This window comes from Nylanderia fulva, unplaced genomic scaffold, assembly GCF_048542155.1.
Source record: "Nylanderia fulva isolate GAGA-0341 unplaced genomic scaffold, ASM4854215v1 Scaffold119, whole genome shotgun sequence".
Classification (NCBI taxonomy): Eukaryota; Metazoa; Arthropoda; class Insecta; order Hymenoptera; family Formicidae; genus Nylanderia; species Nylanderia fulva.
Genome location: NW_028189398.1, coordinates 89557 through 113968, shown reverse-complemented (window position 1 = coordinate 113968; position 24412 = coordinate 89557). Strand labels below are relative to the sequence as shown.

General features: G+C 31.8%; 3 protein-coding genes across 7 annotated transcripts in view; 2 read left to right on the top strand and 1 right to left on the bottom strand.

Moving 5' to 3' along the window:
• The window catches only part of GABA-B-R2 (gamma-aminobutyric acid type B receptor subunit 2), a 61005-nt gene extending 45782 nt beyond the window's left edge, over nt 1-15223 (top strand). For all 4 annotated transcript variants that reach the window (XM_085490103.1, XM_085490098.1, XM_085490090.1 and 1 more), the window contains 3 exons: nt 918-1525; nt 3535-3801; nt 5947-15223. In XM_085490103.1, the coding sequence (XP_085346229.1) occupies nt 918-1525; nt 3535-3801; nt 5947-6140 (1069 nt within the window). In that variant the 3' untranslated portion in view covers nt 6141-15223. The remainder of the gene's footprint in view (nt 1-917; nt 1526-3534; nt 3802-5946) is intronic.
• A 1390-nt stretch (nt 15224-16613) lies between these two features.
• On the top strand, nt 16614-20216 carry LOC114940000 (tRNA pseudouridine(38/39) synthase). Of its 2 annotated transcripts, none has more exons than XM_029314478.2 (6): nt 16614-16771; nt 17087-17220; nt 17308-17873; nt 17983-18274; nt 18353-18489; nt 19310-20216. In XM_029314478.2, exons 1-6 carry the CDS (start codon nt 16712-16714, stop codon nt 19381-19383), a joined length of 1263 nt encoding a protein of 420 aa, XP_029170311.2. In that variant the 5' UTR covers nt 16614-16711; the 3' UTR covers nt 19384-20216. The 2 variants fall into 2 exon arrangements, with proteins under 2 accessions (XP_029170311.2, XP_085346206.1); XM_085490080.1 differs by lacking the exon at nt 16614-16771 and adding an exon at nt 16776-16819.
• Nucleotides 18254-21719, bottom strand: LOC114940001 (protein phosphatase inhibitor 2). The gene is made up of 4 exons (XM_029314479.2): nt 21205-21719; nt 20555-20725; nt 20332-20411; nt 18254-20240 (listed from the first exon to the last, which is right to left on the bottom strand). Exons 1-4 carry the CDS (start codon nt 21282-21284, stop codon nt 20023-20025), a joined length of 549 nt encoding a protein of 182 aa, XP_029170312.1. The 5' UTR covers nt 21285-21719; the 3' UTR covers nt 18254-20022.
• Between the last annotated feature and the right edge of the window lie 2693 nt (nt 21720-24412).

Genomic DNA, 24412 nt, shown 5'->3' with positions numbered 1-24412 from the left:
CGCGATTCAGATTTACTTTTTGATCAAATATCAAAACTCTAAATTCACTCTATGCGAATTTTTGCTATCTCGATAACTCACGCATTTCTGGATATTAATCCCTCTGTCAATCCTTTTTCCGCATATTGCACTATATGACAATTTCTTTGTAGCATCAAGCATTCAATTCCATTATATTTCCGAATACAAAAAAACCCTTTTTGATTTTGTTTTAAGCAGAGAAGAGGATACCGGAGTAGTTTCGTGTTATCGATCGAAAAGTGAAGTTAAATTCAACTATAAATCTATTTATTGGATATACAGATCGTTTATTACCTGAAATTATAAGCTAACGCGATTTGTTAATATTAATACTTTAATTATAAAATAGGATTTATCAATCAATAAAAAAATTAAAATATTTTGATTTTTAAATGTATATGTTAATTGACTACACAGATTGATAAATCCTTTTCCACAATTAAAGTATTAACACTAACAAACCACGTTAGCTTATAATTTCAGGTAATAAACAATCTGTATAGCCAATAAATAGATTTATAGTCGAATCCAACCTCACTTTTCGATCGGTAAAACAGAACTAATTCGGCATCCTGTTAACCCTAATAGCACACATACCCCGAAAACGTTCAGAGAACGTTCAGAGTGTCCTCTGGATATCCTCTGGATATCCTCTGAATGTCTTTTGGATATGGTATGTGTTATTAGGGTAACATTCAAAATTGCTTTCGACATTCAAGTATCCATCATTGACAGAAGGGTTAAAAAAGAGTTAAGAAATCAAAATTAAATGCAGAGAGATAATTTGATGATCCGTCCACCCCATACTCTCTCTTTGACTTCTGGCCATCCGGAAGTCCCCGGATGTATCCGCTCTGCCGTCCATCCTCAAGGTAGTCGCGTGGTGCTCGTTCTAGGAAAAGGACATCTATCACGAAGGCCACGTCAATCACAATCGACAACGAACGAGTGGCTGTGATGGCGCAGGCGATCGAGGAGAGCTCTTCCCCGGGCGCCGAGACAACGACGATGGACGCGTTTCCGCCGCCGCCCCTGCCGTCAACGATGATGACAATAGCGATGACAACGACGACGATGACGACGACGACGACGGTGACGGTGCCCACGACGACGCAATCGCGGCACACCTGCGGCATGGAGCCGTCGCGGCGTAAAAGCGCCACCGACGAGAGAGCGAGCGAGATGGCGTTGCTGATGCGGGACCGGGGTCAGGAACCGCTGCCGAACGACGCCGTGACAACGACGACGACGACGACGACGACGACGACGCGCTACGACTTTGTACCGCCAGTCGTCGAGGAGAGCGACTCCGTGATCCTGGAGGAGACCGAGATCGCGAGACACGTGTGCCGCGTAAGGAGACGGAGCAAGGACGAACGCAGGGCGAAGCTGTCGACGCCGCCGCCGACCAAGAACGTCTCCTTTGGCGAGCTTCACGAACAGAACTACATCGAACAGGTCATCATGCCATTCCCGTTGCAGTACATGCCAAATCATCGACACGGTAAGGATCGGTGTTTTCGAATTTTTTTCACGAGATGGCGTGTATGATAACATTAATTTACAGTCAAAAATTATTATAAACCAGACAAAGTGTTTCTCGTAGATTTTGCTGGATACTGAAAACGATCCCGCAAATCAAACACTAGCACGTCAGATTTCCAGAATAATTGCTGTTTTATCGACGAATATTATTTTCATTTAACTATTTATTGGCTATACAGAACCTTAGTACAACATACGAAAGATATTCAGAGGATATCCAGAGGACATTCGAACATCCTCAGGATGTTCTCTGAATGTCTTCGGGATATGTGTACTGTTAGGGAATGAAAAATCTTTTTCTAGAATTAAATTATTCACAATAATAAATCTGAGTTACTATGTATGTATACTTTTAAAAAGAGAAAATTAAATAATTACAGTTTTGTTATCGGTTAGGTTAGATTAAGTCGTAATACAACATAATGCAAAAGATCGATAAGAAAATTTTTCATTCTGTTCTGTACAACCAATAAATAGTTGAGTAAAAATAATATTTGTCGATAAAACAGACAGAGTCAACATCTCTTCAATGTGTAAAAAATGGCTTTTTCTGCGATATTTGAGATTTTTTTGTGAAAAAGTTAACATTATCTGAAAAGTCTGATCAAATATAATTGTGTTATTCATCCCCTTTAAAATTCATTTTTTATTTCAATATCTGACTTTTTAGTCATGTTATAAAAGATTACAACTGAAAATTATTCATATAGAGATATTCCTGAGTAAAAAGTTTAAAAAAAAATTACTTGTTCCAAAATTGATTTTACCATTAATGTCGCTTTTTACATTATACAACTTTTGTTTGAAACATTTTTTTGAAAATGCATTTTTTTCGAGAAATTCTAGGTGAATAATTAAAATAAAACATCTTATATATTAATAAATATTTAGTAGAATCCATTACCATAAGTTACACTATGTATTTACAGTCCTAAATAAATTATGAATATAATTATGACTTTGCATCATCATAAGCGAAATATTTACTATCTCAGCAAAGCTTTGTATTTAAATCCTTCCTCACATGACAAAAAAGTAAGATATTGAAATTTAAAAAATGCATTTTATATGGAATAAACAATACATTCAATTTCCTATAACGTTATTTTTTCACAAAAAAAAATTTGAAATATCGCAAGCCAATTCTTGCATATTAAATCTCAATTATTTTGAAAATCTGACGTGCTGGAAAAAATTGGCTTCCAACAATGTTTTCAGTATTCAAAAATCTATAAAAAACACTTTGTTTGATTTAAAATAATGAAAAAAATTTGTAAACTAATGTAATTAATCAATTAATGAAGATCGACAATAGAAAAAAGATATCCGAACTAACATATTATATCGTTTCTAAACTTCTCTTTCTTATAGCTCTTATATAAGGATTTTGAATGAAAATTTTTGCTTATATATTTACTAGAAACTATTTCCTATATCATAATTTTAATCTTTTAATTATTAAATATGTAAAAATAATTTAATAATATTTTAATACTCTTTTTTCTTGTGTAACTGGTCTTTTTTAACAACAAATAAAAAAATTGATTTTAAAAAATTAATCCCCAAACCAACATATCTAAATACTATAAAACACGATAAAAAGTTAAATAATTAGAAAATAAAATAAAATTTTTTATTTATTTCCTCACCGATGACTTTGACTTTCATATATGTTGTAGAGATGAAGATTCTGATTCACATGAACTTTGTTTTAATTTTAAACAAATATCTTCTTAATTTTCCGCGCAAAAGTGAAGTGTGTCACATAAAAATAAACGTACAAATACGGAAAACGGGATAAGCTTCTCAAAGCAAACCTAAGTTTAGATTAGATGTTTAAATTGTAACTCTTAAATAGAGTCAAAGTCATCTTTAGTGTCCGCACTCGCAAAGTCACATTTTCGGGTCTTTCTAAAGGACCTCGCGCGCGAGAGAGAGACGACACAATTGAGTGTCTTCTGTTGACAGAAAAGTACGAGGAGTCGATGTCAACGATCATTCAGCGCTCCATGTCGGAGCGTTCGCGGGAGAAGTGCCTGCGGCTGCACATCAGCGGCGGCCACCCCATAGTCGAGTGCTCACATCGCGTTGCGCGTCGTATGTGCCGGCACTCGGGCTCAAAGCTGCGCCATCAGGCACGGTTGGAATACGTGCAGAGCACTCCGAATGTGGCGACGATGCACAACGGCAAGCACGTCGCGGCGAACCTGCGTGGCGGAACCGGCGATGTGAACGGTAACATCTTAGAACATATGTATATACATGGGAGGAAAATTGTCTGTATCCTTCTCGTGGAAGAGAAGATCTCGTTAGCACACATCTACACTGGTGCTTAGAGTAACTGGCAGTTGATCAATCATCCTTAAGATGCTATGTGCATTTGATTGGTTGAATGGAATCTTAAGTCGACCTAATGCCACACTTAAGACGATCTTAAATAGAAGATCGGACTATGAATTCTGGTCATAGTATTCAATTGGTTCAATTAACAATGTGGGCTATCGGATCCCTTTCTCGTGGAATAAGTCTGTCAAACATAGGTACGAGAGAAAAGGGTACGATGATTTCTAATTGCCCGCAATGCGTATACGTAATTATCATTGCCATGGTTACTGTTAGTTCAGCAAAAAGAGAGCAAAAGGTAACAATCTCTTCCCAATAGTAACTATAAAAACACGCATGGCAATGACAATAGCAACGCATGTATATGTATTGTGGATGATTAGGGAATCGCTACCTTTCTCTTTCACACAGATCTTGAACACAGGCTCGGCCAATTCCCCTTCTATTGAACAGTAGCATCTTAGAACATATATACATGAGAGAGAAATTGTATCCTTCTCGTGGAAGGGAAGATCTCGTTAGCACACATCTACACTGGTGCTTAGAGTAACTGGCACAATTGATCAATCATCAGAGTCCTTAAGATGCTATGTGCATTTGATTGGTTGAATGGAATCTTAAGTCGACCTAATGCCACACTTAAGACGATCTTAAATAGAAGATCGGACTATGAATTCTGGTCATAGTATTCAATTGGTTCAATTAACAATGTGGGCTATCGGATCCCTTTCTCGTGGAATAAGTCTGTGTCAAACATAGGTGCGAGAGAAAAAGATAGGATGATTTCCCGCAATGCGTATACGTAATTATCATTGCCATGGTTACTATTAGTTCAGCAAGAGAAGAGCAAGAGGTAACAATCTTTTCCCAATGGTAACTATAAAAAAACCTCATGACAATAACGATAGCAACGCATGTATACGATTAGGGAATCACTATCTTTTTCTTTCATATACATAGATCTTGAATACAGGCTCGGTGGTCAATCTCCTTCTATTGAAATATGTTCTAAGGATAACATTGTGTGTCATTATATGTATTGTTATTTAGAACTATAAGAATTTGCGGAATATGCTGGAAAATCGAATCCCAAATGTCTAGCTCTTAAAAAATGTCTACCTCTCAATTATTTTCTCTGCAACGAGACTTAAAACTAGTAGAAACATTTCATTACAAGTGCAAGATATGTGTCGCATTAGTTACATTTGAAAAATATTAGCTAAAAACGTCAATAACATATTTTGATGAGCAATATTACAGATTTTTTGCTGCATGAAAATACTGTTGCATCCGCATCCAAATGAAGTGAAAAATAGGTTTTATTATGACAAGCAAAAAAATATTTAAAGCATCTTAATCAATAACAAAAAACTAGAATACATATATTTTATACTACTATATTAATCTTTTGACATTAATTTCGAAATTAAATGCTCGTGTAAAGGAAGAAATTATAACTATTACGCTGCCGAGAGTTCACGTATTCGTGCTGTCGCAGCGGAAATAAACGTTTAATAATGAAATCTACATTAAAGAGCAAACTAATCAGATTTTAAATGGCAATCTGATTGTACAGTAAAGTTATTCATATTTCAAATACGGTTGGTTAAATTGATATGATTCGGAGTGCACCGAGTGATTGTCTGATATTCAGATTTTCATTACTCAGATGAAATATCCTAAATGGCAAATTGATGTCATTAAACGTAAAAATGACGCTATTTTGACGTCATTTGATACCAAAATGGCGTACGCTTGCCACAGGGGATATGTATATATACTTAAAAAAATGCTTTAACATACATATTGTGCATATCGTGTCCCTTAAATACCTTCATTGCGTCTCGGACATGCTAGACTAAAGTTTATTACGAATCTGTTCATCTTCGCAAATATGTCACCGAGTGTCTTCGATTTTGACGCGATTGCAACAGAGTCAGAGTCTTGGATAGAGATTGGGATGACAATATATATCCTAATATGGGATATATATGGTATATTGTCATCCTAATTCGATCTTGATGTTCTTGCTTGCAGGTGGTTCCGCGATGAACGTTTCCAAAATGTACAGTGCCGTTTCGGATGGCGAGCTGCTGGATCTGACGATCCTGCCGATCTTTCAAAAGCTCCTCACAGAGCGGCACAAGAGCACTGCCAGACGGGGCTATCGCTCGAATATAGCTAGTTGCCCGAATATATCCATCAAGTGCGACATCGTCGAGTACCTTTAGCACGTGTCCAGCCTGATGCGACACCTGATGCATCGCTACTGCGCGGCAAAAACTCGCTCACATTTTCCCGTCACACTAGACTCACAATCGGTAGGGTGTGTTAGATCGGTTGTTTAAGTTAATTAAGGATAAATTAATTGATCTCGCGCAAGCGTCTCTCTACGAGATCGTTTTGCGTCTCACGGAAGGTGAGACGATTCTTTTCGGACAAATCATTGTTAAATTCAAGGCCATGTTTGTGCCATTTCGTTAACTCATTTATAAGAATGATGACGTGGACACAGACGCGCTGTGGGTTTAATTAATTCGCTCTCTCTCGCGTTCTCGCTCGGCATTTAATATTACGGAAAAAAATTAAAAAAAGAAAAAAGAACGCGTGAATAATAGGTACTTTTCAGCAACAAAACACAATTGCACGCTGTGTGACACACTAAAACGCTGCTCATATTTTTTTTTTCACTGCCAGATTGCAGTCGCTTCACATAGTTTTTTCAAAGTTTAAAATCTCCTATCGGAATACTTCATAGAAAAGAACGTAGTACCAAATACCAAAATCTTGATATTCATAGAGTGACACAAAACGAGGAAACACTTTAATTTAGTACGATTGTTATGACTTATATCATAGTTGGAAAACATTAGGTGTTACACAGTGGCTGTCTGTGTACATTGCTGAAAAGCGCCCAATGTAAACGCTCTAGTGAAATAATAAATGTCATTCCAATTCTCATCAAGAGGTACAAGAAAGAGACAACGGTCGACGAAAAATAAAGGTAAGACTTTTCTATAATACACACGGGATATTTTCTAACGCGCGACGATGATTATTTAAGCGTAAGAGTATATAAAAGTCACAAAAAAGCGAAGAAAAAAAATAATATCGAAGCTCGGTGAAAATCTTGCGAAGACACACTTATATAGAAAATCTCATCTCGAAATTTCGATCTCTCAGCTCATTTCAAGTCTCACTCGTTGTTGCTTGGGTTTCTTTTTTTTTTAGACGTAAAGCCGGAGTAAGTGTAAACGGATTTGCGCGCGATACTATCGAGCACACGACACTTAGTTTACTTCAACGTCAGTCAATAGGTCTTGTATCTCATTAGTGACGCAGCGTGTTACACGTGACGTGTAACAAACACTGTGGGGAAGCAAACAAGAATAAAAAACTTCATATGTATAGTATATCCGTGGTAAAACAACACACACATTTTTGGGAATGAAGTCGGGACGGAAGATTGGGATGGGGGAGGAGTCGTCTGTGCAATCGATATAACGTTATTGCTTTCGGGATAGAAAAGTGGAAGGGGAAGGGAAAGAGTAAACCCTAGCAGTGAACAAATATTGTTTAAATATTTCTTAGTACGACCGAAGAATATTTTTGTGACGCGACTTTAAAACATTGAACTAGTTCTAGTTGATGCGGTATCAATTAACGAGATATATATACCTTCGAGATATTTACAAGACGAATTACAAAAAAAAAAAAATAAATAAATAAAAAGAAAAAAGGATATTCGTTAGTCGCGGAGAGATGGGAAGGAAGATATGACGACGTTACAACGATTTTCATCCCAGGATTTTCTCGTTCATCGATTCGAGGATGACGAAGTGAACGCTTCCCTCCGGAAAATGAAAGGAGGTCGCGTTTAAAGCGTCCCCGTCGGCTAACAAATGTTCCTTTTCTCTTTCCGATAGAGAGAGAGAGAGAAAGAAAAAAACATACATATATCTATTATAAGGATTGTTAAGACGAAAGATATCGAGAGGCTATGTTAATTAGGCGCGTTCTCTCCTTCGGCGTCGCCTCGACTTTTCTCGCGAAGAATCCCGCCAAAATCTCAGGCCGAGGGAAATTAAAAGGCGGCGGAGAAAAACGCGTGACAACTTTACAAATACTAAAGTAAGTTTCCCCCTCGCGTACATTTCTAAAATGAATAACTATGTGTTTGTAAATATATGTTACAAAGTAATATATTCATTGAATATTTCCTATACACACGTATATATAAATATATATATTAATACACGCAGACACAAACACAAACACACACACACACACACAAACTTAACTCGGCGCGTCTAGCCAATCCTAGAAAATAATTACGTAATAACGATTTCATCAGGCATATTTCGTTCTCCGCTAGGGTGCTGTGTTCAAAAAAAAAAAAAAAATACATACCTCGAAGAGAGTGTGTGGCGGAGAGCATATTAATATACATAAATATACCTTCGGGTATATATCTTTAGAACTGATAATTATCGAATCGAATCAATGCATGCATTGTCAATTGCCCCCATATCCTTTCATTTTCTACGGAAAAGAAAAATAATAATAATAATAATCAATTATGAGATCGAAACGTTGTGAGATTTATTAAATAAATAATTGCCAGTATCGGTCGAAAAATATTTATTCCCTTGATTTTTTCACTGGCGATAATAAAGAATCCTAATCAGTAATAATAATAATTATGGTCGAAACGTTGTGAGATTTATTAAATAAATAATTGCCAGTATTATAGTCGAGCAATATTTATTCCTTTAATTTTTTCACCGGCGATAATAAAAAATCCTAATCAGTAATAATAATAATAATAATAATAATAATAATAATAATAATAATAATAATAAATTATGGTCGAAACGTTGTGAGATTTCTCTAACAGCACACATATCTCGAAGACGTTCAGAGAATATCCTGAGGATATTCGAATGTCCTCTGGATATCCTCTGAATATCTTTCGGTTTATGTTGTACTATTACCCTAGAAGAACAGAAAAGTCGAAATGATGTCAATTTGACGTCATATTGACTAAAATGCCATTTTTTGGTCATGGAAATTGTGATGTACGTTTCTCGACTGTGTATATACAATGCTTATTATTATAAATATAATTAAAGGTTAACGTTTTTCATATTCAGATATCATTGCAGTTCGCAGAAGAGTTGAGTTATTGTGATAAAAACTAAATTGTTGATTAAAATATTATTTAAAGTATCTTACATTTGCATCTCAATTATTTTTAATACAAAATAATAATTTTTTATCATTGTGAACATCAACAAAATTTTATGCAATTTAATGTCATTTTGACGAACTAAAATGACATCAAAATTGACGAACTAAATATTTTGACATCAATTTGACATTTTGACATTTCTGTTCTCCTTGGGTAGGGTTATTAAATAAATAATTATAACCAGTATTGGTCGAGAACTATTTATTCCTTTAATTTTCTCATGATAAAGAATCCTAATCAGTAATAATAATAATAATAATAATAATACAAAGTACTCACGCGAGATCCTCTCTCGCGCGGGAAAACTGATGAGAGAGAATCGGGGGTTCCCTCTGCTTTTAAACGGGGTCAGATTGCATTCGGCGGGAATAAAATCTGCGCGAGCGAGATCCTCTTTGCACGAGTGAGATCCAGTTTTTCTAGTTTCAACTTGCAAGTGAACTCATTAAAGGTAGAGCCTCGGGTATTTCTGTGGAGGAAATTCTTGAGTTTTTCTTGAGCCGCGGAATTTCAAACCGAGCACACAACCCGTGATATATGTTTATTCGCGATTAAAGTGAAAGAAATTAAAGGTAGTTGAAGAAAAGGAAAAATAAAAAATAAACATTTTTTTCGACACGATTCAGTAGTTAGTCGGTTTTTTTTCATGTGATACCCCGTTTTTTACAGTATGAAAAATGTACGATGAAAATTTTTGGAAATACAACGAGATTTAAAGTTATTATCAAAAGCGACATCGCGTCTCTCTCCTCTTCCCCTCTCTTTTTCGGTTCACGTCGTTTTTGGACTTTTAGTAAGGCATTTTTGCAAAAATTCCGAAATAGTAAAGACAAATCCAGTCGATATACAGGGTGTCTATTTTAATTAATATAGTCGAATATTGCTGAAACTATAGCTGTAACAATAAAATATTTCATATGAAAGTTAAAAGATCATTTGAAGGTCAACTTAGTTTTTTTAAACTACTCTAATTTTAATATAAATCGATTTCTCACGATATTTGGCATAAAATAGGTTGGCCATAAAGTGGATAGTTTATGAAATATTTTGTACTTCAACGTGACATATTTTACATAAGCTATAAAATATCTCGTAAAATATTCATTTTTCGATGCTCTTATTTCAATACTTTTATGCATAAAAATAATGAGATGAATCAATGGATATAAAGAAAACAGTTGTTCTCCGATCCTGTATTTCTGGTCGGCACGCACGATGAAACATTCGACGAAGCGTTTGTACTCGTATTCCTATTGTTAGACAGAGCATGACTTATCCTGTAATAATTACGTAAGCCAGTAGGCAAGTCACACATTTTTTATAAATTATTGCGAGAGAAAAAAAAAGAACTAATCCGACAGTAATATACATAAATGCACCTACGTATATGCATATTCGTGTAGCGAAGTCGAAGAAACGGTTAAATAAGTGTGACAATGATGGAGAGAGCTCTTTCTTGGAAATACATGCATCACTGTGACATATGAATGTATCTTTGTGAAAAATGGGCGAATTAAAAGCGATCGACTGAAAATTTATTCTATAAAAATCCAATTGCTGATCTACGAAGAAATACTAGTGCTACTTTTTATCTTCTTGTTAAAAACGGTCCCCGTTAAAATTTTCGTGTTAAATATTCAATATATTTATGTGTTAATTTAACATATTGCTCTCATGTTATATTAAAACAACTGAAAAAGATGTAAAAATAACACACTGTGCATCTATTTTTAATTTTACACAATAAATATGTTCTACATTATTAATGACAAGATTTTTCTGTTAAAATTTATAGACAAAAATGTTGACTTTTTATTTTATAATAAATATAAAATAATAGTATATTAATTATATTAGTTATTAATATATTTAGTATATTATTTTATAATATACTAAATATATTAATAACTAATATAAATATAATAATATTATTTTATAAGTGTGTGGGGATAATAAAATCTAAAATTAACATAATTTTAGGTAATTTTACATCAAAACTATGTTAATTTTGCATCACATTTATTTTAAATTACTTGAAGTTTGCATTTATTTTATGTTAAAATATTAACGTCGTATTTCTGTCTCCATTTAACATATTATGTTAAATTAACACAAAAATTTCTGTGGATCCTTTGGGACAATTTGTGATATTTGTTAAATTTAACAGACATTTTTCAACTGTGTATAGAAGTTTTTGACTAACTGTTTCTTGTAGTAGAGACCTAAAATTTTTTTTCTATTCTTTCGAAAAAATAATAAGCACTACTCAAGAAATCGAATTTTTTTAACGAGAGAGATGAATACAAAATGTAAAATTTAATAGAAAATCTATTCCCGCCGATTTCTTTTAATTCAAGAACTTCTCTCGCGCGGATAACGATTGAACGGAATTTATTACAAGAAAACGAGATAACAGACTTTCGGGGAGGGAAGAGGAGGAATTTGTTAACATTGTTATCGAAACACATACTTTTGTATATTATTATACTACTTGTATACATCTTTACCTGTACATATATTTTCGCAAGAGACAATGCATGTATCGTCAATTATCATGCGTTCAAAGTATCCCACATCATACCTCCATTTTGAAAGAAAATTCTGCAAAAAATAAGTAAATTTAAAGGAACCGGAGAGAGGACAAAATCTCTCACATTTGGTGAGAAAACGAAGGATGAAGAAATTAAACACGGCGTGCGAAATGCAAGTCCTGTCCTTTCGGCTTGCCTATTTTTTGCAGCAGAAGTATAAAGTAGTTTACGAGTGCACTTACGAGACGATCAGACTCGTCATAATGTGAGAGATCGATAGCATGACAGATAAGAATACGATTCTTACGGGAGGCACGTGTGATATCTTACTATCTAAAAGTCTATCGAGGTAATTGCATACGATTGCAAGGCGATCTTTAATGTTCACCGCTGTCTACTCTCAATAAAGTGGCTGTCATTCAATAAGTATTTTGAGTTTTATATATGTCATTATTCAAGTCGAGATTATCCCGATTAAATTTTTTTGTTCGCTCCTCGACTCTACAAGTTTCAAGATCGATTAAATATTTATTTAATTCAAAATATTGAGTTAAAATTACCGGAGTAGCAAACTGATGTCATTAGACGTCAAAGTGACGTCACTTTGACGTCTAACGACGTTAGTTTGCTACTTCGGTAACTTTGTGATTATCCTCTAGGTTTATTGAGATTCTCGCAAATTGTCTTTGATAATTTGAAAGTGATGAATGCAAATAAGATTCGAAAATCCTATTAGAGATATCGAATCAAAGTTGTTACTATTAATTAATCGCATAAAGAATAAATATTGTTAAATCGTTTTACGATTATATCTTAACCATCTGAATAATTTCCCTAATAGCACAACATATCCGAAAGATATTCAAAGGATATTCAGAGGATATCCAGAGGACATTCGAACATTTTCAGGATGTTCTCTGAACGTTTTCGGGATATGTGTGCTGTTAGGCAACCATCTGAATAATTTAATATTTATAAATTATTTTATTATTATTATTATTTTAATTTTTAGTCAAGCGTGCATATAAAAGTCAACAGCTCAAAAGAAGAAACAAAATTCTCTTTCGAAAATCTGATATTCGAACATCTTTTACATACATTAGACTAGGACAATAGCACGTGATTCTGTGTCGAGCACCTGAAAATTGAAAGGTCAGGAATCAGGAAGAGTCGCTTTATCGACTATTAAATCGCTTAGTCGGTGCAAACCACTCAGATGTGGTCAGGCGAGAGGAAATCAATCGTTAATGGAAAATGAGATCGAATCAGTTTTGTACGTATATATATATATATATATATATATATATGTATGGAGAAAACGCAAACGAAAAAAACGCTCTATATAAGTCACGTTTATCTTATATTCCGAATTCCTAACGAATTCGAGGTTGGCTGCATACTGAATACTGCTCACTGGTGCATTTTCGAAAGTCACCACTTTTGCACAAAGTATAAAGAAATATGTAAGCGAGCGGAGAAAATATTGGATCGGGTTTTTTCAAGCGTTGAGTAGCAAAGAGTGCTTGCCTACTGAAAAGAAGATCATTAAATCACGGTAGGAATCTCGATATTTTTTCCCCTTACAAGTGTCAACGCGCAGCGCATTGAAAAAATATTTCTGGCCCCTCTCATTTTCATGGATTATTTTTATAAGATTTTTTTATCAGAAGAAGCAAACCATTCCATAATTTTTGAAATATCGATTTTTAAAAGTCTATACTATATGTGCATATTTAAGAAAGAATATATTTTTAAGAAAGAATATATTTGTTGAAATAATTTGTTAGCCCCCACAAAAAATTTTATCTTAACTCAAACTTCCCAGATAGCAAAATTAGTCATTTTGACGTAATTTGATGTTAAAATGACGTCAAAATGATTAATTTTGCTACATGGAGAATTTGAGTTAGATTAAATTTTTTCGAGAGGTACAGAGAGAGAGAGAGAGAGAGAGAGAGAGAGAATTTTAATTATAATTAAAAATGATCCAGGTAGCAAAATTAGTAATTTTGACGTCATTTTAATTAAATTACTTTAAATTAATTTAACGTTAAAATGACGTCAAAATAACTAATTTTGCTACCTGGAGAGTTTGAGTTAGGTTAAAATTTTTTGAAAGGTGCAGAGAGAGAGGGAATTTTAATTTAATTAAAAAATGATCCAGGTAGTAAAATTAGTCACTTTGATGTCATTTTAATTTTAATTACTTTAAATTAATTAAATGTTAAAATTTTATTAATTTTACTACCTGGAACATTTTTTATTAAATTAAAATTATTTGTTATATTAAAAAATTTGATGAAAATGATCTGTTGCCAAAAATTTTTTAATCTCAAAATATTAAAAAGAAATAAAATTTCGAAAATCCATATCTCAAAAATATTATTGATCATGCATCGTAGTTTGCGACATTTTTTCTCTAAAAAAAATTATCACACACCTATCAAATTGAGAAGTTCCAGAAATAACATTCTTCCCCATTTGTTAAATAAAAATTCATTCTATTGTTCGATATAATTTTTTTCTACGTGTGTTTTAATGATTTTAAACGCGATACTTATTTGATAAATTTATGTACGACAATCTCCATTGCACCTGAGCGGTCATTGCATCTAACGGAATTCGGTGTTGAATTCTTAATCCTCGAGTTGCACCGTTTTTACAATCAACATTCAGAATATTCTCGTATATTGAATGGATATTACTTTTATTATTCAATATACGAAAATCTTCCATAGAAAGTTAAGAATTTTTCTTACATAAATATCTAGATAGTAACCAATATAATTGCAATATTTCATAATAGTTTGGGAGCAGGTTTGATCGGTATATTGCATACACAATAAATTAACTAATTGTGTCCGCAATTATGATGACGAAGTATTATGGCAACAAAGAGCCGAGCATAATTCAATGATTTTTTAACAATGTACTTATTTTTCAATAATTTTCTAATAAAAGTAGCAAAACCGTTTTTCTATTTTATTTTTTATCTGATTTATTTTTAATAAAATAGACATTATAAAAATCGAAATAAATAATTAATGACGATAGATAAATGTATCATATGTAGCTTTAGATAGAATATAAATGTGCCATGGATTATTTAAATAATTAAATGGCAGATCCATTTAATTTGTGCCCAATCTGCTATTAAACTATTGTAAACTTCATTTGATCTCTGTCATTAAAATTCGCTGTTAGTAGATTTTTCAAAATTCTGTTAAAATTCTACTCCGACATTGTATATCATTTTTTTCTGCTAACAAAGTTTGTGTGTGTAATAAAATCTTTTTTTTCCATACATCTGACTATCTAGATATATATAATTCACCGAACCTTTCGGTTAATTATTATCATAATCTCGAAGACGTCGAATCTTCAGGCCGAACTAGATGAGTGCGTCGCACAATTGTAACTGTATAGTGATCTAGTACTGTCTAGTCAAGAAGAGAGAAATATAAGAATCACATTATACGCAGTAGATGCAGATTGTATATTATTAATAAAAATAGCGAACCCGTGTGATTCATTTTGTCTTTAATTTATCGAGATTCCTGCGAACGCCCCCGTTCGCGGGAAATATCGTGGAGAACAAAAATCTCCTTAAACTTGGTAAGACTCCTTCCACACATATATTTTCACGAACACTGTTAAGGGTCGCGTGCCCTCTGTGTCAATAGGCCGATCAGGGTGTGATAGCTTTTATATGCGCAACTGCATTCGCGCAAGTGCATATAGCGATTGGGCAGCTCATATATATATATCTTATATATATATATATATATATATATATAAAGAAAATCATTGTTTTTCAAGAATTTTTTATCCTTATCCTTCTAAAAGGCCATATTGTACTAATTACATTTTTTAAGATATTTTCTAATTTTGTTTCTCAGCATTCTGTTATTATACATTCTCTAAATATACATATATAGGTACAATAAAAACATAATATACTGGAGATTGTTTATCTTTCTATAGAATAATAACATGAGACAGAATAAATTTTATTTATTTATGTTTATTTGTGCATGTGCAAATTATTATTCAAATTGATGTCTTTAAACGTCAAAATGACGTCATTTTGACGTCTATGACGTCATTCGATGTCAAAATGAATGTTTGCTATCTGGGTTAATTACATGTCTCAATAAGTAGCAAACTGACGTCATTAGACGTCAAAGTGACGTACACTCTCTACTTGATAGTGTAAATAATATATAGTATAAATCAGTGCAATTTTAATTTTATCAAAATTTCAGAATAGCATATACACAAAAAGACAGAACATATGCTTTTTGCTCCAATATTTAGACTACATTTATCGGATTAAAAAAAAAGTTTTTAAAGAATTTTATATTATTGATTAAATATATATAAGTTTATTTAATGTAAAGATAAATAATAATATAATAAAAATTATAATGAATAATATTTTAATAGTATAATATCAAAATTTCAAAAATAGATCGAACAAGAAAAACTATAAAAAAAACAAATTGTCAAATATTATCATATATATTAATCATATATTAATAAAAATATCTTATATCTTTTGGTCACCACAAATCATGAGTTTTTTCTTACAAAAAATATATCAAAATAAATTTTTTACTACATATATTCATGTTCGATAATATAAATTTATTAAGAAAAAATACATCGAACATCTTTTCATAAATTAATAAATAGCTGTAAAGTTTGGTCAATCAAGAGTAGTCTTATCAAATATAATTATTATAATTAATATTCACATTACACAAAACCAATATTTGGAATTTTTAAGAAATTTTTTGCGGGTGATTAATAATACATCTTTTTGCTTGTCCTGGATACTTTACTGATTTACCGCGTTTACTACGCATGCGCGAAGCCCAACTCGAATGACGCGTTGTCATTGGTTAGAAAGTGTCCAATGACATCGCGCGGAGATACACGTGTACTGCGCATAACCTTTGTTTGACGAGCGCAACATTTATTTGCTACAAGAATATTTCGATATTATTGTCAAAAAGCTATGAAACGTGTTAACTCGAAAAAAAGCACGAGGGAACAACTGGAATTATTTGACAAATCGGTAGGATTTGCAAATATAAATATATGACATACATATTTCTGATTATATGTATGTTTTGATGTATCACTTTTATATAGGAATGTTTTCAAATATTTATATATATTTTTATACATATTCATATATATATATTTTTTTTTATACATAATTTATTTATTCATGGACATATGTTACTTATACATATTAATTTTTATATATTTATACATGTGTTTATATATATTTACACATATATTTATTTACATCTATTCAAATATTTAATCATCTTTATTTATAATTATTTATAACACTATGATTTATATGGACAATTTCGATTTACAGGAATTAATCGACAAAATATTACAATTAGAAGCTCACAATGAGCAACTTAGAGCACTAATCACAAAAACTACAAATTCTAAATCGGAAAAGAGAGAAATGCCTGATAGAGTGAAAAAATCATTTGATTTCTCACGGTATGTGTATCACTTTTTTCACTATATATATATATATATATTTTTTTTTTTTTTAATTTAAATAATATCTTGTGAATTCAATCACAGATACCATAAAAGGCATATTCTCTTAAAATTTTACTATCTCGGCTGGGATTATCATGGCTTCACTGTACAAGAAGATAACAATGACACTATCGAGCATCATTTGTTCAACGCTTTGTTAAAAAGTTGTTGCATAGAATCTCGTGAGAATGCCAACTACCATCGGTGTGGACGAACTGATAAAGGTGTTAGCTCATTCTCTCAAGTGATTTCATTAGACATTCGCAGTAGATTGGAACCAGAAAATCAAAATAATTTATCAGAGGAATTGCCCTATTGTAAAATATTGAATATATTATTACCAAAAAATATAAGATGCATAGCATGGTGTCCAGTCTCGCCGAATTTCTCTGCGAGATTTGACTGCAAATATAGGACATACAAGTATTTCTTTCCAAAGAGCAATTTAGATATAAATGCCATGGATAAATCTGTTAAGTACGCTGTAGGGGATCATGACTTCCGTAATATTTGTAAAATGGATGTAGCCAATGGTGTAATTAACTTCAAGAGAACTGTAATTGATGCAAAAGTATCCATGAGCAATCAAAATACAGAAAAAGTCACAGGTAATTTTTAATATCTTAAGCTTACTATAAGCTATCACAATACATGTAATACAGTTTTATTTTGATATATATATATATTTTTTATTTAAATGTTTTTTTTATTTTAAAGGCTACAATATATGTGAATTAGAAATCACAAGTCAAGCTTTTCTCTGGCATCAAATACGTTGCTTAATGGGCATTTTGTTACTGGTTGGACAAAGAAAAGAAGAGCCTGAAATAATTTTGAAGCTTTTAAATGTTGAAACTTGTCCACAGAAGCCGCAGTATAATATGGCTCATGAAGTACCATTGAATCTCTGGTATTGCGATTATGAAGATGTAGAATGGTTTATTGATCAAAATGAGTTAATAAATACTGTCAAGACATTACAACAAGATTGGGCTCTCAATACTATAAAGTACATTTATTGAACAAAAGAAATAATCTGTATAATTTTACATAATCAATTTCATAAATTAAATTTCTTTTAACGCAGATCTACAATGATTAGGAATATGTTAACAAAGTTGGAAAATTTGGTCGATTGTGCAAACACTGATTTTCAAAGTGATTGCCTTCTTCTTGGAGTAAGATCAAAAATATATCAGCCACTAATGAAACGAGAAATGTGTGGTCAGTATGCATAATTCATTTCGGAACAAAATTAAATTTACTGATAAAGTCGAGACTTTATTTCAAAATTCGTCCTTAAATCTTCAGTCCATTATTTGAAAATTTTTTCTTTTCTTATTACTTATCTACAATATGAATTTTTTTTTTTTTTTTTTTTTTTAATTCGAGATACTATGCCTACAGATACTATTCAAAATCTATTAATATGTTTTATTCCATTATATAATACAGACATTCAAAATTTTGATAATCAGATATACTTAATTCTTTGTTTTATATATATATATTAAACATGTCACATTTTTACGTATTCTATGCACAAATTTTTTTATATATGCATTCTATCAACAGTATACAATTTAGTAAATTAAGCCTGTCCAAGTTTTGGCTCCTGAGTAAAATACTTTCCCTATTTACTCTGCTAAAAAAAATTATCTTAATAAGAAATAGAAAAGAAAAAAGACCAACAAATCATTATATAGTTCGTTGTATTCGTGCGTTGCAATCGATTAGTTTGGACAAACTGATTAAAAACATAATAATGGCACGAATGGTTGAAAAATATAGAATAAAGTATAGAAGAATAACAAGAATATATATATATATATATATATATACTTTTTATTAATAATAATAATAATAATATATATATATATATATATATATATATATATATATATATATATAAAAGTTCAAATAAACTTGAACAGGCTTAAACTAAATAGTTCACTTAATCAATAATTACATTACACAAATTGATAATTCATTATATGTGTCTGTGTGTCTATGTGTATAATCTATATTCAATTTTCTTTTACAGAGAGTTTGGAAAATAAAATCAAGCATTATGAGAAGAAACGAAAGTTCGAGGTTGTACATTCGAATGTTACATAGCATATGCCTATGCTAATCACAGGACTTGTATTACACATGTATTCTAACATTTTTAGATACATACATTTCTTACTGTAAAAATTACATATGGCATCTGAAATTTTCGCTATATGTGAAAGTGCTTTGTTCAGCCTTATTGTTCGTCGAATTTTGATACAGTAAATCCCTCTGCAAATTTTTCCAAGGATATGAAATTTTACAAGATATTTTTAAAACCAACTCTGTAAAGTAAAGACAAATAGGCCTGTAATATCCGAAACGACGAGCAAATCTTTTACATATCACAATCTGAATAAATTTAGATTGACATTAAGCGCGACAAGCTTTGTGCATTCATGAATATTTTTTTAGTTAAATTAGTAACTAAAAAATTTACGATTATGTAATATTACTATTACTATATCTATAATCTTGAAAAAATCTACCAATAGATTATTCTATAAACATTCAGGTTTGTAAGATGTTTATTTACAGAGGGTGAAGCTGTATATACATGATTAAAATGTGAAATTTAATTTGGGCATTTAAATGTATAACAAATATTTTAATCGCAATAGCATTAAATGATAAAGATCATTGCCACGAAATTGTAATTGTGATGGACGATTTAAAAATAAGTTACAAATCAATGCTTTTTGTTTATTTTTTTTCATTTCTATCACAGGACGGCATGCATTTGAAGCGGGTGTCGAAATCACTTTCTTCCTCTGACGAATTTTCTTCGTTATTTTTACCTTCTCCATTTTCATCCTCATCCTCTTCCAATTCATCTTGCTCTAAGAGTCGTCTTGCCATTTGTACAGCATGCCATTCTCGATAATGACCCTTTCTCTTTGCCTCAAAAACTCTCCTCCTTTCTAAAATTAAATACAAATATTAATACAAAATTAAAATTTAATAAAAATAAGCATTTTGAAAAGACAATTACACCTGAGCATATTTTCTCACCTTTTTCTTCAGGAGTTTCTTCATCTTCCTCCTCTTCGCTAGATTCTTCAAAAATTTTGGGTTTGCTACTTCCAGCTAATCTGAGTTCATCAAGCACAAAATTAATATAAAGTTTATAATAAATATTTTTACATTAGTGTTATATTTTATCAACATACAATCATTCGTATATTGCGTATTACAAACTGCAATGGTACAATATATAAATATTACATCTACTCACTTGGCTGCAATAGTGCTAGCATCTAATTGATCGAATTCATGTTCATTTTGAAGGCCTTCAAAGTTGTATGGGGTTTTTGGTTCTTCGATCTTCATATGACCATAATCCTTGTCAGCAGGATGAAGAGTAGCGATAATATTCATTTCGTCCCATGTTGTTTCTTTATTTGGTCTACGAATCGATTAAGGTAAAGTAATTAAAAGAGAAAAATCAAATGATGCTTCTCATTACGTCTAAAAATAGAATCTATATCACATAATTAACTTAATTTACGACTCTTGCATAAATGTGTGGAAAATTTTTCATCCTTCCTCAGATAATAATACTAATAATTGGCAAAAAATATTTTTTATTTATTCTTTGATAAAAAAAGGATAAAAATCTTTTCGCAGAAGAAAAACTTTTCGAGGACCTGAATTTCAATAAGAAATTATATATATGTATACAATAATATATAATAATATAATTAATATATATGTAATAATATGATATTGTAGGGTGTAAAAAATATCTAGAAGAATTTATATTATTAAAAAATTACATATTCGGAATCGAATGCATATATAATGTGTCGAGAAACAATTTGTGCAATTATGTTCAAGCTAAATTATGTTCTATCTGCTATTGAGATTTTCAATTAACGCACTTACCTAGGCGCCTCTGGATTATCAAAACTGCTGGACGTTTTGAGGATTCCCTTGGAAGGCCGTTTTGACAGATTCTCTGCCATGATAATATCGGGCGTTAAAACAACGATATCACTCACAACGAGGTCGCGGTTGCATGTTTATTCACGAATTTCGCTCTGGCCGAATTAACCTGCGCTTGGATGTCCACGATCACTCGTAGAACATGTTTACGCATACCTCGATTTAGGTGTATTAAGAAGCGATCTTTCTCTCTCTTTCTAGACCGGATAGACAATCCAAATCGCGGGATTGTCGTTCAGCGCCGTATCAAGGCGAACTGTCACCCTTAATTAATCAAGACACATCTCTCGTTCTCAATTTATGTATATAGTTATGAGATGTATACATACAGCCGTGTGTGTATGTGTGTGTGTGTTTGTGTGTGCATGCGATGCATATGCAGTGAAAAAACTAATCAATCACGCACATCTAATCTTAGAATGTTATGCCGGGAGGGGCACGTGATTGCTCTTCGCTCATAGTTTAACCACGTTTAACTAGTACGATATAGTATGGCATCGACACCTTTGACGTGACATCACGTGACATATCTTTAGTTGGCGCCAAATTTCAAAATGTAAATATTGGCAAAATTAAAAAGATATAAGTAAAATATTAATCGGATAAGAAATATTTTTATCGGCTCTCAATATTAAGAATAATATATGATATTTTAAATCGGCCAATAGAGACCAAGCGCGAAAAATTAATTCTTTGGAACTGTATCTCTTGGTTTGAGATTACTAAGTTCCATATATAAATTAATCTCGAACTTACATATGGAGAAATAGGCGATTATTCTTAATATTGAGAGCCAATAAAAATATTTCTTATCTGATTTTATTCACCCCTGAGCCTAATCATGACGTTATTTACTACAATCTACTAAAAAGGCAAATGAAAAATATAGGATCGAAGGGGTTTAAATAGCTTATAATTAGTTGGTAAGAGCAGTCGCCCGGAAAGTGAAAGACGCGGGTTCGATTCCCCTTCAGCGACTTTTCGGACCTATATTTTTCTCGCCTATTTTTCCATATGTAAGTTTGAGGCTCAAACCAAGAGATATTATACAGTTCCGAAGAATTAATTTTTCGCGCTTGGGCTCTACCCATACAGCACCGATAGATTGCAAAAACATTACAACAATCTTTCATCGCAATATTGCAATATTGCAAATTTACTGCAAAATGTTGCTACATCATTGCTGTTGAATTGCAGCAATGTTAAAATGTCCGCTTGACGTGAAAGATTGCAACAAAATATTACAACAATATTGCAATGTTATGAGTTTGCAATAATGCATTGTTATTGCAACCATAAACTAATGTTGCATATACAGGTATACAAATGTAAATAAATCTACGTCTACGTAGCGAAGCCGGCGCCTGCTATACACGCACACATGTATTGCGCAGAGCGTTTGGCGCAGAAATTTAAGCCAATGATTTAATAAAATTATTGATTATCGTTAACATCTTTTATTGTACAATATTGCAAAAAATTATTTTATTACAGTATTATACCCAGCAAATACCAAGTTACAGTTATATAATTGTTAGTTGTAATTTTCCACTCAACAATATAATTGTTATAATACACGTATTATATTTTTGAGTGGGAAATTACAACTAACAATTATATAGCTGTAACTTGGTGTTTGCTGGGTATATGTATATTACAATATATAAATTATAGAATTTGGATTACATGCAATATTTCCGAAATATTAATGTCATGTTGCTACAAGTGTGCTGGAATTTTGTACACCTATATCTCTGCAATGTCTTTATAATGTTGCATTGCAACTTGCAACATTGCAACGTTGCTGCAATATAATTGCAATAATCTGTGCTGTATGGGTATTGGCCGATTTAAAATATCATATATTAAAAGATTAATATTTAAAAATTACCCAGGTATAGCAAGTGTACGTCATTTTGACATTAAATGACATCATTAAATGTCAAAATAACGTCAATTTAATGTCTAATGGCGTCATTTGACGTTTAATGACGTCAAAATGATGTACGCTTACTACCTGGGTAATTTTTAAATATTAATATTTTATTTATAATCTTTTCAATTTGTTAAACGTCATTAAACGTTAAATTACGTCGTTAGACATTAAAATGACGTCATTTTAACATTTAATATATATATATAGGGTTACGTTCCAAAACGTCCTCTTCGAAAAAAATTTTACTGAAAAAACTATAGTGTACGTTACGTGCATTATAGATTTTCAGGAAAATTTTCCTTGAAGAAGACGTTTTGGAACGTAACCTAAAAATACAAATAAATATTTTAAAATTACACCCCCCCCTTCCCTCCCCCGAGAGTTGGCGGAATACAATTGTGTTTCGCAAAAACACAATATTGTAAATAAGTTTCGGACAAACCTAAAACGGACTTTTAAAAATTATTACTAAAAATTTAAGTAAAAATTGATGAGACTCATCGATACGATGCGCAGTAGCGGAGTTTTAAACTATAAAATATAAATCCATGGAAAATTATATAGAGTTAAATTCAAAATAATTTTATATATTGAAAAATAAAATTATCACAAAATATAGATTACAAAATAATAGTATAATAAAATAAATAATAAAAATAATAATAAAATAAATAACAAAAAATATAATAATATAACAAAATATAAATAATAGCTCTATGGAAATTTATCATTATAGTAAGGAGAGGATTCACACCTAGGGATGATTCGATACAAGTAAATACAAGTATGTATTCGATATTTTTGTTTCGATACCGAGTACTTTTAGAATCGAATAATTTTTTCGATACATATTCGGTATCGATAGAAAAGTACTTGTATCGAATCGATAGTGCATGGTCACAAAAAGAAACAGAAAACGCACCAAAGTGATGAAATATCTCTTTATTTATCAAACCCTGTAATATCTTTGAAGAACAACCCATTTGCAGAATGGGAAGACATGAAAGTCATTTTTCCTCGTTTGTACAAATATGCTCAACAATATCTTATCGTCGTTGCAACGCCTGTGCCTAGTGAATGCTTATTTTCAAAAGCTGGTGCAACTATGACTCAAAACAGAAATAAGTTGTCTCCTAAATATTTAGAGCAATTGCTCTTTTTGGGAAATCTTCCAAAAGATGACTTTTTTGTTTAACAATTATCATTAATAAA

Coding starts and splice junctions, on each gene's coding strand:
- LOC114940000 (XM_029314478.2), top strand. CDS start 16,712: ATGAAACGTGTTAACTCGAAAAAAAGCACGAGGGAACAACTGGAATTA. Junction 17,221..17,307: donor AAATCATTTGATTTCTCACG/GTATGTGTATCA, acceptor ATTCAATCACAG/ATACCATAAAAGGCATATTC. Junction 18,275..18,352: donor TGGGCTCTCAATACTATAAA/GTACATTTATTG, acceptor CTTTTAACGCAG/ATCTACAATGATTAGGAATA.
- LOC114940001 (XM_029314479.2), bottom strand. CDS start 21,284: ATGGCAGAGAATCTGTCAAAACGGCCTTCCAAGGGAATCCTCAAAACG. Junction 20,726..21,204: donor GATAATCCAGAGGCGCCTAG/GTAAGTGCGTTA, acceptor ATCGATTCGTAG/ACCAAATAAAGAAACAACAT. Junction 20,412..20,554: donor GCTAGCACTATTGCAGCCAA/GTGAGTAGATGT, acceptor TGATGAACTCAG/ATTAGCTGGAAGTAGCAAAC.